Source organism: Heptranchias perlo, chromosome 34, assembly GCF_035084215.1.
Source record: "Heptranchias perlo isolate sHepPer1 chromosome 34, sHepPer1.hap1, whole genome shotgun sequence".
Lineage (NCBI taxonomy): Eukaryota > Metazoa > Chordata > Chondrichthyes > Hexanchiformes > Hexanchidae > Heptranchias > Heptranchias perlo.
The window spans coordinates 14,719,017-14,735,550 of NC_090358.1; the positions used below are offsets into that span (position 1 = coordinate 14,719,017).

The 16,534-nt window shown below is 41.5% G+C and overlaps 1 protein-coding gene across 3 annotated transcripts in view; it reads right to left on the reverse strand.

The window, feature by feature from the left end:
- Window positions 1-1,976: 1,976 nt before the first annotated feature.
- The window catches only part of galk2 (galactokinase 2), a 105,649-nt gene continuing 91,091 nt past the window's right edge, over window positions 1,977-16,534 (reverse strand). For all 3 annotated transcript variants that reach the window (XM_067971477.1, XM_067971476.1, XM_067971478.1), the window contains 2 exons: window positions 14,303-14,504; window positions 1,977-2,803 (listed from right to left, as the gene is read on the reverse strand). In XM_067971477.1, the coding sequence (XP_067827578.1) occupies window positions 2,596-2,803; window positions 14,303-14,504 (410 nt within the window). In that variant the 3' untranslated portion in view covers window positions 1,977-2,595. The remainder of the gene's footprint in view (window positions 2,804-14,302; window positions 14,505-16,534) is intronic.

Consider the following 16,534-nt stretch of genomic DNA (forward strand, 5'->3'; position numbering starts at 1 on the left):
TACCAATAATAGTAGAAAATCAAGGGGCAAAGGGGAGGGTGGAACTAAAAACTATCACTATCACTAGAGAAAAATGTACTAGGTAAACAAATGGGTCTAAAGGCTGACAAGTCCCCTGGACCTGATGGCTTGCATCCGAGGGTCTTAAAGGAAGTGGCTGCAGAGATAGTGGATGCATTGGTTGCAATCTTCCAGAATTCACTAGATTCTAGAAAGGTCCCAGCGGATTGGAAAACCGCAAACATAACACCCCTATTCAAGAAGGGAGTGAGACAGAAAGCAGGTAACTATAGACCAGTTAGCCTAACATCTGTCATTGGGAAAATGCTAGAATCCATTATTAAGGAAGTAGTAGCAGGACATTTGGAGACTCATAATACAATCAAGGAGAGTCAACATGGTTTTATGAAGGGAAAATCGTGTCTGACAAATTTATTAGAGTTCTTTGAGGAAGTAACGGCAGGGTGGATAAAAGGGGAACCAATGGATGCAGTATATTTGGATTTCCAAAAGGCATTCGATAAGATGCCACATAAAAGATTACTGCACAAGATAAGAGCTTATGCTGTAAGGGGTGATATACTGGCATGTATAGAGGATTGGCTAACTAACAGAAAACAAAGAGTCGGGATAAAAGGGTCATTTTCAAAATGGCAATCTGTAACTAGTGGGGTGCCGCAGGGCTCAGTGCTGGGGCCTCAACTATTTACAATATATATCAATGACTTGTGGTCAAATTTGCTGATGATACAAAGATAGGTGGAAAAGCAAGTTGCGATGAGGACACAAAGTGTCTGCAAAGGGATATTGACAGGTTAAGCGAATGGACAAAAATTTGGCAGATGGAATATAATGTGGGAAAATGTGAAGTCATCCACTTTGGGAGGAAAAATAAAAAAGCAAAATATTATTTGAATGGAGAAATACTACAAAATGCTGCGGTACAGAGGGATCTGGGTGACCTCGTACATGAAACACAAAAAGTCAACATACAGGTGTGCAGCAGGTAATCTGGAAGACAAACGGAATATTGGCCTTTATTTCCAGGGGGATGGAGTATAAAAGCAGGGAAGTCATGCTACACCTGGAGTACTGCGTACAGTTCTGGTGCCCTTATTTAAGGAATGACATACTTGCATTGAAGGCATTTCAGAGAAGGTTCACAAGGTTGATTCTGGGTATGGAAGGGTTGTCTTATGAGGAAAGATTGAACAGGTTGGGTCTATACTCATTGGAGTTTAGAAGAATGAGAGGAGATCTTATTGAAACATACAAGATTCTGAGGGGACTCAATAGGGTAGATGCTGAGAGGATGTTACCCCTCATGGGGGAATCTAAAACGAGGGGGCATAGTCTCAGAATAAGGGGTTGCCCGTTTAAGATGGAAATGAGGAGGAATTTCTTCTCCCAGAGGGTCGTGAATCTTTGGAATTCTTTACCCCAAAAAGCTGTGGAGGCTGAGTCATTGAATACATTCAAGGGAGTCAAAGGATATGGGGAAAGGGCAGGAAAATGGAGTTGAGGTAAAAATCAGATCAGCCATGATCTCATTGAATGACGGAGCAGGCTCGAGGAGCCGAATGGCCTACTCCTGCTCCTATCGCTTATGGTCTAAGTTGTCTCAGTGTGCTGGCAATATTCCTACCTCACTGAACATCACTAAAAAAACATTAACTGGTTGTTCATCTCATTGCTGTTTATGGGCTCTTATGTGCTTTTGCTTACGTAACAACTGTTACTTCAAAGAAATTCATTGGATGTGCTTAGAAATGTTTCTAAGAGGTGATAAGGCACTTTATAAGTGCAAGTCTTTTTTCCTTTGGCTTTGTATTAATCTGCCAATCCCAATCTACGTACCTCCCAAGCAAGGGTACTCAAATCATGATGTACATTAATTAGTCGCCAGGTTGAACCACCATTCTGCAGTTTTGCGTGCAGGCTAGCCGGATTTCAATGATAATTGAGTCAGTCTGAACTTGAGTGTTCCTAGTGGGTAATATGTTTTATTAATAGATCTACCATCCTGTAACTAATGTATGGGTAGAAAAATATTATCTAACAAAGTATTCTAGTCTTAAGGTACAAAGGGGGGAAAATGGAAGTTATCTGGCATAGTATACAAATGTTTAACAGCAACATCAATGTTGTTCTTTCATCATTATCTTCATCTCCATTAGAACAATACAACTGAATCCAGTGACGAGCATCAGGAATTACATTCACCTGAGTCAGATGAAGGACATATTCAGATTTCAGCATAATCTGTACAGATTGGAATCTTCACATTAATTGCTACTGAGTATAATTTGTTAAATCCTCTAAGCAAAGCATTAAAAGTTACAATTACAGTCTTTTAACACAAAAAAGAGCATTTTCAGTAATGGTCTCAGACAAATTAAACAGTGAGGAAATAATATTTTGTGATCAACTTTACTTTCTTGCAAGAATATAAATGTTTCTTTTTAACAACTTTGAACAAATGCATCTTAATAACTACTTAAAGCAACAAACAATACGTGGATCAGCTTACTGGTTTAATTTGGGGAAAAAGAAAGGAAAAAGACCACCTAATTCCCACATATCCTGGCACCTTATTTAGGCCTCATGATAAACTGCAGCTCCTCCTCCAGGCTGGGTGGCAAACAGGCTTTGTGTTTGCATAGCTGCTCTTTGAGCATCAGCTTTGTAATAGACTTCTTGCACCTTTGCCAGGAAGCTATCCAACTTGTCAGTGGGCACCATTGACACTGTGCAGCCTCCCCATCCTGCACCAGTTAGTCGTGAACCAACAGCACCAGATTGCCTGAAAAAGACAATAACAATTAACGTAAGTACTGTCAGGCAGAAAATGAATGAATGTCTATAAACACCAACTCTTTGTTCTGGATTCTAAATGTGTAAGAATTGCCTGTCTTATTGCAATCACTTTACAGATACTATATACCATTAAAATGCTGGTTTCACATGGCAGGCATCATTTTTTCCCCTCTTTAAAATATTTGTGCTCAAAGAAAGGGATATTAGCACTGGGGAATGGAACTTTTCCCAGGTCAGTTAGAGAGCAGCCAGATACAACCTAAGAATACCTCCTAATGCACTAGAATAATACTTTTGATATTCCCCACACCAGCCATCATGTGGACTCTCTGAGGAAGATTGCCAATTAATGCCAAATTAAGGACATTTTGTGCTGTAGGCCTATGCCTACTAAGAATTGGATTAAGACTGCCCAAACTCATTTCACATAGGACCCTTACAGCCAGCAGTTCAGAGGAGACTTTCATCCCATCAATCTAGGATGGATTTGAATCCAGGTCACAAAGGCGATAGGGCAATGTCTTACCCACAGTTGCCCCCCAGTACAACAACAACTTGTATTTATATAGCGCCTTTAATGTAGTAAAACATCTCAGGCGCTTCACAGGAGCATTATCAAACAAAATCTGACACTGAGCCACGTAAGGAATATTAGATCAGGTGACCAAAAGCTTGATCAAAGAGGTGGGTTTAAAGAAGAGTTTTAAAGGAGGTGAGAGGGGTAGAGAGGGAGAGAGTTTAGGAAGGGAATTCCAGAGCTTAGGCCTAGGCAGCAGAAGGCACGGTCGCCAATGGTGGAGCGATTAAAATCGGGGTTGCGCAAGAGGCAAGAATTGAAGATGCGCAGAGATCTCGGAGGATTGTAGGGCTGGAGGAAGTTACAGAGATAAGGAGGGGTGAGGCCATGGAGGGATTTGAAAAGGATGAGAATTTTAAAATCGAGGCGTTACTGGACCAGGAGCCAATATAGGTCAGCAAGCATTGGGGTGATGGGTGAACGGGACTTGGTGCGAGTTAGGATTCGGGCAGCAGAGTTTTGGATGAGCTCAGGTTTATGGGGGGTGGAAGATGGGAGGCCGGCCAGGAGAACATTGGAATAGTCAAGTCTAGAGGTAACAAAGGCATGGATGAGGATTTCAGCAGATGAGCTGAGGCAGGGGCGGAGATAAGTGATGTTATGGAGAGATTCACAGTATCACTGAAGAGTGGTGTTTAAAAACCACCAGCAGCATCTGATTACGTCATGGACTCAGAACTGAATGTTCCTTTTACTCTCAGTGCCCATATCCTTAAATTAGAGCAAGCCAAAAAATCTGTGCAGCAGAATGCATGTCACAAGAGCTTCCATACATTGTTCCAAAACAATTAAGTTTAAAAAGCATTGCATCTGTTCTTTAATTGGTGCTTTATTGCACATAAAGACCGATAGAAAGAGCAAGAATTCGAAAAGACTTCAACTCTCCTTCACATAAGAAAAGTTTGCCCCCAGGATAGGTGAGCAGGAAATTCTGCCTGCAGCTCCTCAAGGTCAGGTGCTGGTGTAGCACCCATTAAATCTAATAAAATATATATTTTAATAGGTGCATTTGAGGAAAGTATTACTGGTGCTTAAGATCAGAGCAGACAGAACAATAAGGTTGCATCTGTGCTAGCTCTGAGTACTGCCACTTTCTTGATCGCTGTTAAAATCAAATGTTGGTTTCAAAAATGGTCCAACAGATATCCAACTTCCTATCAGGGAGAGGTGGGGATTAAATTATATTTAGGAGATTCTGAGCTGGCAGCAGACACAGATCAGAAAATTAGGCTTCCGCCCTTGTGCAACTGAATCGTGTTGCAGCTGAATTTTCCATTCACTGAGAGGGTGTAGCAGATATTACTGGAAACCCAGTAGTAGTACTCAAGGAGTTCACCCTAAGCATCAGAGTATAACTCAGAATTTAAGGTTTTTATAGGCCGTGGCTTTGCAAACCCAAAGAAGGATACTACAGATTCCACAGATCATTTACAATCTATTTCTATTATGCCTCAAATGAGACCATGCAGTGATCCCACCATTTGTCTACTAGATAAGAAACCATAGGAGACAATACCTAAGCATGACAAAGTAAGGAGCAAAGTCCTGAACTGAGAGAAGAAGAATAAGACGATGCCAGAAATTATATTTACTCTATGTCATAATGTGCTTATTGTAACTTTAGTGAGCTCAATGCCAACTTCATGTTCCAGAGGACTGAATAACACAATGGGATTAGTATGCTGTTCTTCCACCTTTGGACCTGGGTTCAATTCCAGCCCAAACTGTTGGGAAGAAAACTTCCTCTGTTTTCTGTAAGGGCCTTACGTGAAGTTTAAATCTAGGAACTACTGTGCCCCTAAATGGGCTTCAATGGCTACTAATTGGAAGTCTCATTCATAGAATACAGGCAGTGTGAAAAATGATGAAATATTTCATTGGTCCAATAAGAGGTGCTTGTTTGAGGTTGGATTAAGATACATTAGTCCCAGTTTTCCAAGGCTCCACTGGTGGCAGGAAGCCTCACTGGTTGCGTGTGCAGGTCATAAAATCAGATCTGCGTCCTCATGTACCTGAATTGCATCACGCTCAACTTTCCACTGCGATTTGACAGAGAAAATGAGGCGGCACTATAGTCATGGGTGGGCCTTACTTAAATAGAATAATTTGGTAAAACCAGCCCTGTGCTGAATCTCCCTAGTTCAATTGAAGCTCTTCTCACACCATGTACCTCACCCATATAAAATAGAAACAAGGGTTTTCCTTGGACCTGACATGTTCAAGTAAGCTTTTCAAAGAGAGATATGTAATTTCAGTTGTTTGTATTTGTCATATTTTCAATTACATTTTACTTCATGCATTACTTCTTTTATCTGCTGCTGGGCAATCTGTCAGTTTTGCATTTTTCTGTTCCCCCAATAGTACTTTTCTTCATTATTCTTGGTTGCTGATGATACTTAAGTTGCACCTTAAAGCGGTGAGCTTTGGCATTCTTCCGCTTCACAAAACAGGCAGTTACAGAATTCTACTGTCTGCTGCAGGAAAACCGTCAGACAACATCTGGAACAAGGCTGTCTCTTCCAATAGAAGTGACTGTTACCACAGCACCCCAGCGTAACTCCAGCAGCAGGGCTGGGAAATCGGACAAGGAACCAACTGTGCTGGCTCCACACACTCTTCACCCCAATTTAGGTGGGCACATTCTAATGACAAGAATTCATCATCTGACATACTTGCTATAATTTACACCCTAGCAATGGCAAATGCGTATCTGCCGGTAGGGTCTTTTACAATTTAAAGGGCCACCTTAGCTATACTGCATAGTCTAAGGCAGGATTGAGGGAGAGTTTTAAAAAATATATATATTTTGGGGCAAGTATGGAGGCGGCCAGTTGCGCTTTGTGCAGCAGGTGCCCAAGGCCTGCTACAGCGATTTTCCTCGCCCCTAGGTGGGTTACATGACAGAAGCAGGAATCCCGTTGGCAATGTTTAAATTAGTCCAACCCTATGAAATCGGTTAATGTTAGGAGTGCAATGCCCATCCACCGGAATAGAAAATTTTGGCCAACATGCCAATAGCACTGCAGCAGCAATGGGAACATTACTTTAACCCCTTCAAGCTCTTTTTACTGTTTTCCAATAATCTAGGTGGTACATTTCATTTCAAAATATATACATACATACAAAATATTTATGCATTGATCTAGCACTAGCAACTTATAAAGATACCCAATAATTTAGATACATTTGTCCCATTAGTGATCCATCTCAGCTTTCTTCTAAGGGCAGTACTGTCTTTTACTTAGATCATGTAGTAAATGACTCTGCCAGATAGCTGAGGAGGCTTTATAATGTAGAATGACACATATATATGGAATGCTACTTTTTAGGTTTTGTAGTCCCATGAAACAAAAGCTTCAAAAAAGATTACTTTTCAATAGTGTAATGTTCCTCATTCTTTGAGTCAAGTAATAATCCGCAGGCATTCAAGCCCGTGGGAGAGGTTTTCAAGACACCTGACCCTCTAAGAGTAAATTGCATCTCCTGTTAATATAACCTTTTCCTTTTGACAGCCCATATTTTCTCTCAGTTTTTCTGACGGAGAGATACTAAATTAGTATTGCTCAGAAATGAAACAAGAGGAACAATACTTCTTCCTGTCCATGGCTGTTAGTTATTGCATTTTTGTTTGACATTTACTTTTTGACTTTGTGTGTGTGTGTGAGACAAAAAATATTTATGACAAAAAGATAGTTTTTTAAAAAAAAAGTAGCAGAGCTGACTTTGTGACTGCTTTCTTTCCTAAACAATGCTTTTGTCTGAAACAAAAACATCAAGGAAGGAGGGAAAGAAACTCAATATATGGAGGAGTAACTGATTCCAAAAAATGAGGACTTCAGGGATGGGAAGAATTCCTCAGGTTATTATGTGTTAGTGACATTGTATTTTTAGTGGGATATTTTCCTTTCATTGCTATTTCCAGCAAAACTGTAAACACTTTTACAGTTTTTCTAGAAATAGCAAAGGTTGCCGCATTCCAAAAGCAATTCTACAAGACTAGAATTTAGGAGGGTGATAGAAAGTGTCTGACTACAAACCACAGTGGCCCTGTCAAGCTGCATGAGGCTGGCAGGCTGGCACACTGATTTGACAGATGTTTTCTCTTGCCAGACAATACTAGGGCTGAGTTTACAGACCCGGCTAAGTTTAGGCTTTTTTCCTAGCTGCTGGTGCAAAGCTAGACAAAGAGCATTGAGCTAACTGCCTGTAATAGATTGATCAGCTCATTTGAATAATTATTTGTAGCTGCCAGTACAGCTATGGCCTTGTACAGGAAGCTAGTACTGGGAGATATACAAAATCAGGCCATCAGATCAAATTTAAAGGGATGTGCACACTTAAAGGCTGCATGAGAGCAAATATTGTTTCAGCCTTTATAAAGCTGCAAAATTGAATTTAAAATATGTCAGCCTTTGCCAAGGTTATGGGGAGCAGGGGAGGAGTGTCAGTCAAAAATGAAGTGAAAGGAATTACAGCATAGAGGCACAAAGTGAGTTCTGTGGGCAAGTGATGGAGTGGTACAGCACTCGACTCCTTTTTTGATAGCTGACAAAATGGATATGCTATTGCACAAGGTGGATGCAAGGAGGGTTGCCCTGTTTGGCACTTCAGGGCACCCTGCTCAGAGGACAACAATGCAAAATTTCTGGCAGCAGGTGGTGTCTAGGGTCAGTGACGTGTACACTACAAGCAGAATCTGGGAGCAGAAGCAGGAGAAGACAACACACTATAAGAAATCTGGAAAGGTAAGAGTACTGATAGTGCCATGTATTAGGTAAACAGCCCAAGTCTGCATGCACAAAGTGTTCCCTATCAATCTGTTTCACATTTACTGCTCACCCAGGCCAAGCCCTCACAAACTTACAGCTCTTTCACTGCATCTCATGCACACCCATATCTCAGTAGGGTACATGTTCAAGTTGCAACATACAATTGAAAGCCTTGCCAAAATCACATCCTCCAAGTCACTATAACACAACCTTGCTTTATGATGCACAGTCACTTACTAACACCCAGGTTTCCTGCAGGTTCTACACATTTCAGTCAATATGCATGCGCTTCTTCAGCTTCCAACAACTCAAGACTGCTTTTCTGCTTTTACAACAACATGGCACAGAGGGCACATACCAACCTGGAGAATGGCATCCCTGTTAAAGCGTAGGCAAAAAAAGGCACATCTGTTGAAATGGCAGCTCGATGGCCAATCCCCGAACATAAGGAGCTTTACCCCACATTAAATTTCATCTGACATCTGCTCAATCTACTAACCTGTCCATGTCCTCTTGAAGTCACTTACCGTCCTCTTTAGAATTAACCAAGCTCCCTATTTTTCTGCCATCTGCATATGTTGATATTGTGCCTCCTATTCACAAGTCCAGATCATTTCTATATATTGAGAAAAGTGATGCTCCCAACACTGACCCCTTGTGGAATACCACTGTTTACATCCTTGCCATCTAAAAAACACATTAACCACTTTGTTCAGCGTCCTGTTCTTTAACCAACTTCCTATCCGCGCTGCCACAGGCCGTTTATTACCTTGTACCTTGATGTTATCAACAAGCATCCTATGCAGAACCTTTTAAAAATCCATATACATAACATCCACAGCATTTCTTTTATTAATACACTCAATTATTTCCTTAAAGAACTCTATTAAATTTATCAGATCCTGTTTGTAGTGTACACAGCACTGACCCTGGTCACCATCTGCTGCCAGAAATTTTGCATTGCTGTCCTCTGAGCAGGGTACCCTGAAGTGCCTTTTAAAAATCCACACTAGCTGTCCTTAATTAACCCACGTCCTTTTAGGGGAGTATTAATTTTATCCCATATTACGGCCTCTAGAAGCTTACGGACTACCAGTGTTAGGCTGACTGATATGCAGTTACTTGGTTTACCCTTTCTCCCTTCTTGAACAGAGGTGCTACACTGGCAATCCTCCAGTCCTCTGGCACAAGTTCCATATCCAAGGATGTTTGAAAAATTGTAGTCAGAGTCTCTGCCATTTCCTCATTGACTCTTCTGAGCATTCACAGGAGACAGGGGCCGGTGCCTTTTCCACTTTGAGTTCCATCAATTTTTTCAGTACTACTACTTTATCAAGTTATCCTATCCAATTGTTCCACCTCCTCCTCTTGTACCCTTTCATTCCCATTAGCACACTCTTCTGCGAGGTAAAGTACTTATTTAGTATGACACATAAATGCTTCAGAGAAATTGAACTGATCACATTTATGATATAACCATGTCAATCTTAATTCTTCCGACTTTTGATTAGCTATAAAACAGCACTTGGAGCCTGTTTTAGCCCATTAAAACCTTTTTTAAAGTTACTCCAATGTTGAATGGGAGCAAGGGCAAGGCAGGTGAGAATTTTTTTTTTTATAAATAGGGTATAGTAAAAATAGATTATATTAGAGATAATTAACGTTAAAAATAAAACACAGAATGGGTAAGAAAAGAGAATGAAAGAATAAGGGTCCACAAGGGGAGCAGAATTATTGTAGTGTTAAAATATATTTTTTTAAAAAGTGTTCACTTTTCTAGCTTAGGGTTAATATTGCAGTAATAAAGCTATGCCTGGCATCTGAGTATGATATTATGATATGAGTGTTTATGTTGATTGTGGTATGTGAGTTGAAAATTTACAAAATTGCTGGGCCTGGGAGACAGTCTTTTCTCTGGACATGCTGGAAGTCTAGTATTCATGCCATTATCTTCAGTATTTCTGTATACCTATGCTGAACTAATAGCTGGGAGAAAACCAAGTTCAACTTGCACAAATAGAGATATCTGTCTCTGCATTACTATAATACTTGCAGTACTGTTAACAACATTCTTCATTGCGGCCGATAGCACCAGGAGTTGAGTCATTCTATGTTTACTAGAAGTTAACCTTCCTCTGAAGTTAAATTGATATTTATTGAAGCCCGTGGTGTTTGATTTTAGAATTTAGCACTGTCAGATAATTGTCAGAACTATCAATGCTAAGAGAGGATGTAATGCCCCCACACAAACTCCTGAATTGTCCGACCTTATAAACATATATAAATGCCAAAATATGTAAATATGTCCTATTCGGGTTTTCTATATTGCTTAATAATCCAATATCACCAAAGTTAACCTATGTTATGCACTGTATCTTTTTAAACACCAGATGGCTGCAGGCTCCACACAGCCTTACTGTCAGTCAGTTGCCTTTGATCAGTTGTGAAAAACAGGTTTGTTTGCTTCACATCTAGTCAACACCATTTAGAAGGAAGAAAGAAAGACTTTGTAACAGCATGGATCTGTCTATGGCATGTAGCTGATGTTTAGGTAGTATAGTTGTATTTTAAGATTTTCATATAATTCTGTTTAAAGTATCCTGTCAGATGTCTGACAAATTGTATTTTAATAATTCACTTGCTTGGCATTGTGTGAGCTCCATCCGAAAAATAATTGGATGAATTGGAATTGAATCAACCACATGTTTGGTTGTGGGCAGTATCATTAAGATTTGCTTGGAAGTCCACTTGAAAAGAAAAACAACTGTAGGCTGCAGATCCTCACTTAATTGTGAATTCAGTCAGACCAAGGAACTCCTTAACATAAGGAGTTAACTGGTGAAGCTACAACTCAGGACTACATGCATGCTGAACAGCGGAAGCAACATGCTATAGACAGAGCTAAGCGATTCCACAACCAACGGATCAGATCAAAGCTCTGCAGTCCTGCCACATCCAGTCGTGAATGGTGGTGGACAATTAAACAACTAACGGGAGGAGGAGGCTCTGCAAACATCCCCATCCTCAATGATGGCGGAGTCCAGCACGTGAGTGCAAAAGACAAGGCTGAAGCGTTTGCAACCATCTTCAGCCAGAAGTGCCGAGTGGATGATCCATCTCAGCCTCCTCCCGATATCCCCACCATCACGGAAGCCAGTCTTCGGCCAATTTGATTCACTCCACGTGATAACAAGAAACGGCTGAGTGCACTGGATACAGCAACGGTTATGGGCCCCGACAAGATCCCAGCTGTAGTGCTGAAGACTTGTGCTCCAGAACTAGCTGCGCCTCTAGCCAAGCTGTTCCAGTACAGCTACAACACTGGCATCTACCCGACAATGTGGAAAATTGCCCAGGTATGTCCTGTCCACAAAAAGCAGGACAAATCCAATCCGGCCAACTACCGCCCCATCAGTCTACTCTCAATCATCAGCAAAGTGATGGAAGGTGTCGTCGACAGTGCTATCAAGCGGCACTTACTCACCAATAACCTGCTCACCGATGCTCAGTTTGGGTTCCGCCAGGACCACTCGGCTCCGGACCTCATTACAGCCTTGGTCCAAACATGGACAAAAGAGCTGAATTCCAGAGGTGAGGTGAGAGTGACTGCCCTCGACATCAAGGCAGCATTTGACCGAGTGTGGCACCAAGGAGCCCTAGTAAAATTGAAGTCAATGGGAATCAGGGGAAAAACTCTCCAGTGGCTGGAGTCATACCTAGCACAAAGGAAGATGGTAGTGGTTGTTGGAGGCCAATCATCTCAGCCCCAGGACATTGCTGCAGGAGTTCCTCAGGGCAGTGTCCTAGGCCCAACCATCTTCAGCTGCTTCATCAATGACCTTCCCTCCATCATAAGGTCAGAAATGGGGATGTTCGCTGATGACTGCACAGTGTTCAGTTCCATTCGCAACCCCTCAAATAATGAAGCAGTCCGAGCCCGCATGCAGCAAGACCTGGACAACATCCAGGCTTGGGCTCACAAGTGGCAAGTAACATTCGCGACAGATAAGTGCCAGGCAATGACCATCTCCAACAAGAGAGTGTCTAACCACCTCCCCCTGACATTCAACGGCATTACCATCGCCAAATCCCCCACCATCAACATCCTGGGGGTCACCATTGATCAGAAACTTAACTGGACCAGCCATATAAATACTGTGGCTACTAGAGCAGGTCAGAGGCTGGGTATTCTGCGGCGAGTGACTCACCTCCTGACTCCCCAAAGCCTTTCCACCATCTACAAGGCACAAGTCAGGAGTGTGATGGAATACTCTCCACTTGCCTGGATGAGTGCAACTCCAACAACACTCAAGAAGCTCGACACCATCCAAGATAAAGCAGCCCGCTTGATTGGCACCCCATCCACCACCCTGAACATTCACTCCCTTCACCACCGGCGCACCGTGGCTCCAGTGTGTACCATCCACAGGATGCACTGCAGCAACTCGCCAAGGCTTCTTCGACAGCACCTCCCAAACCCGCGACCTCTACCACCTAGAAGGACAAGAGCAGCAGGCACATGGGAACAACACCACCTGCACGTTCCCCTCCAAGTCACACACCATCCCGACTTGGAAATATATCGCCGTTCCTTCATTGTCGCTGGGTCAAAATCCTGGAACTCCCTTCCTAACAGCACTGTGGGAGAACCGTCACCACACGGACTGCAGCAGTTCAAGAAGGCGGCTCACCACCACCTTCTCAAGGGCAATTAGGGATGGGCAATAAATGCTGGCCTCGCCAGCGACGCCCACATCCCGTGAACGAATAAAAAATAAATAAACTGGCATTTCGCACACCACAAGAGGAGTCCTCAAAAACACAAAATATATTGCTGGAGGAGCATTTGTTGGACAGTTTGTATTGTAATTCTACAAAAGTCTCTATACCCAGTTTGGCAGCAGCAACAAAACCTTTGGAGAGGGTAAATTTGTTTGATAACATTCCTGGAAAGCTCCTTGGGACGTTTTACTACGTTAAAGGCACTATATAAATGCAAGTTGTTGTTGTTGTAAATTAACCCCGTGAAATGTCAGCAGAAAGACATTTATAATTGATCACTGTTCTTAATAATGACTTGCGTAAGCTTAATTCCTTTCCTTATATTTTGTGTTTAATTTATATAGATATTGTAATTATTACAACTCTGGTTCTCTGATATTTTCACGTTATGAATGAGATTGGGTACCCTACGAAGTTCAGTGTACGATTTATTACAATTTACAGTTAATTATTAATCCTGAACTGTGCCTCTTCTGCAAGAGCAGAGATCACGGGAAGCACATTTCCCTATAGTCTGCATTTCCAGCCTGTAGCATAGTTTCTCAGGAACAGGTGGCTTCGAAACGGTTGATCTGAAGTGACAGTCCCTACAGTCTGCAACAGAGCCACTCTGGGTCGCATGTGGTGGTTCTCTGTAACTTACGTCACCCAATTGGCCTAGCCAGAAGAGAAACACCGAGGATCTTCATGTCAGTGATTAAACTAGCAATTTTTTAAAACATTGATAAAATGTGATTATGCTTTTGTGTGTAAAGATGGAGTACTTTGAGCAAAAACTACTCCCCTATACTTTCTTTCCCCTTTAGGTATTTTTCTACAAATATATCCCAATTAGATCATCAAGGGCAATTAGGGATGGGCAATAAATGCTGGCCTCGCCAGCGACGCCCACATCCCATGAACGAATAAAAAAAAATTAAAGCAGAAGTTCTTCCTGATAAATATTCTGAATATTTAGGGAATTGGTGAAATGTTACCTAATCTAAGCAAATGGGTTAAAGTGAGACACAGCCCTAATATACAAACTCATTACCTTCAATCTGAGCTGCTTATGTTTCTGGGCTCTCTTTTTATTCCAAGAGTAGTTTACATGCTGACTTCATAATTGAAGTATTGTGATTGCATTGACATTAAACAGACAAATTCCAAGATCATGCTATGAATCTTGTGCCTAAATTACTTCTTTAACAAACGGAGATAACATGAGTCTTTATTTGTGGTTTCTCTAATTGTTGGATATAAACAAAATTCTGATTTTGTGTCATTTATATTATATGGAAAATGTGAAACAAAACATTCCTATGTATAATTAACATATAACCAAACCAGTCAAGTCTTATTTTTTTGGATAACTTACATACAGATGTCCACCAGCTGATCAAGTTCGGGACAGCTGCACTCATACATATCCCTACAGCTAACATGGCTTTGATTCATCAGTTCTCCTAACAGTTGTAATGCATTGGCAGGTGTCTCGTCACAAACTTTCTTGAACTGTAGAACTCGTCCGGCTTCACTGTAAACATGCTTAGCACGTTGGTAAAGTTTAAATGATGTCACTGGGTAGAACAGAATAGAAAAGAAATACATTGTTAATAAACAGCGTGGAAAAATTCATTCAAGCAACAATTTGCTCATTAAATAACCTGTGATTTCAACCAATTGAAAACATTACCGTGATTGTCCAAATGGCAATTGAAACTAAATATGGTGACCATACAAATAAAAAGAAGCAGTCCTTTACAACTTGATTGCCTCACAGACTGACCAGGGTTCTAAACCGGCTGTGCATCACTATTATGAAAAAAATGGTTTGTGCTGGTCCATTGATTTCTGCCTGCAATATCTCTAACACAAAGCTGTCAGATCAGCAAGGAATCAGGAAGAGCAAATTCTGGACTTCCATGTTTGACTGTGCATGTGCGGTCGCTATAAATTGCTCCTCGATTTGCCCATTAATAAAGTTGAGCGTGGTTAGGCTCACCATTATTATACGAGCAATTTCCAACCCAATATATCCAAGAAAAATGTCTGTTGTCCATCTCTGTGCGACTGCCCCCACCGTTCCATTCCTACTTAGCTGATTATAGCCAAGCACCTCTAGCAATACTTCTCTGCCCACCCCTTGTAATTTGGTAATTGGTGGACAAGCATCAGAAATGACCGAGAAAGCTACAGGATTGTTGTAGAAACTGGTTCATTAATGTCCTTCAGGGAAGGGAACCTGCCACTCCTGCCCAGTCTGACCTAAACGCGGTTGACTCAATGTTTTCAGGGATGGGCAAATGTGACCTTGCCCACATCATCCACATCCCGAGAACAAATTCAAAAAAAGTAAATCCTGGCAAATAAACAAATGTAAACGTCCAGAAATTCTGCTGCCGATATTAGCGAATGGGCATTTAACATGATCATATGACATTCCTCTGTCTGCTATTTTAAAATAAACTGGTTAACACCTGTATTAAGTGTGATAAACATCTCACTAAAATAAGAGACAGGAATGTCATACAAAACCATTAATCATTCATCTGCTGATACTGTCAACAGTAATTTCCAGGCTAAGGAGACGAAACAATGTAAGAAAAAAGTAGACTACAATTAAATGCTATACCTAAATGCCAGGAGCATTCAAAATAAGATGGTTGAGCTAGTAGCAAAAAATAGCAGCAGAAATTTATGATGTTATAAGTACAAAAGAAACATGGCTCATCCAGAAAATGGGTATGAATTCAATATGTAGTGGCAGAGATGTTCTGGAAGGATAGAAAAAAACAGGAGAGGAGGGATAGTCTTATATATTCAGGAAGATGAATTGATATCCCTGGGGAAGATTTGAAATGAAATATTCTGGCTTGAATTGACAAACGGGCAAAGGGCAGGATTAATAATAAAGGTCTTTTACAGACCCCCTGGCAGGATAAGGATGATGACAATAAATATGATGACATAAGGCAGCCATATGCAGATAATAATATAATTACCGGCGACTTTCATGAACCTAGTATAAACTAGAAAATTCCTAAATAGAAATGAGAACACATAACCAAACCAGTGAATGTGGTACAAGATTGCTTTTTGACCCAATGTGTCAAGGATCCCATAAAGGACATCTAAGCCTGGTTTTTACAAATGGTTAGGATAGCATGCATATTACAGAAGTAATGGAATCTCTAAGATCTAGTGATCACAAGTATGTTTAAGTTTAAAGGCTGTTTAACAATCAGCATGATTAAGACAAAGACACACCCAGTCCGGTCACCCCTGCAAAGTCTCCACACTAACATCTGGGGACTGGTGCCAAAGTTGGAAAAGCTGTCCCACAGTCCAGTCAACCAACAGCCTGACATAGTCATACTCACGGAATCATACCAATCAGCAAATGTCTCAGGCTGTTTGATCACCATCCCTGGGTATGTCCTGTCTCACTGACAGGGCAGTGCCACCAAAGGTGGGGGCACAGTGATATACAGTCAGGTGAAGGGTGGGGGGGGGGGGGGGGGGAGGGCGGGGAGTGGCCCTCAGAGTCCTCAACATTGACACCAGACCCCATGAAGTCTCATGGCTTCAGGTTGAACATGGGCACCGA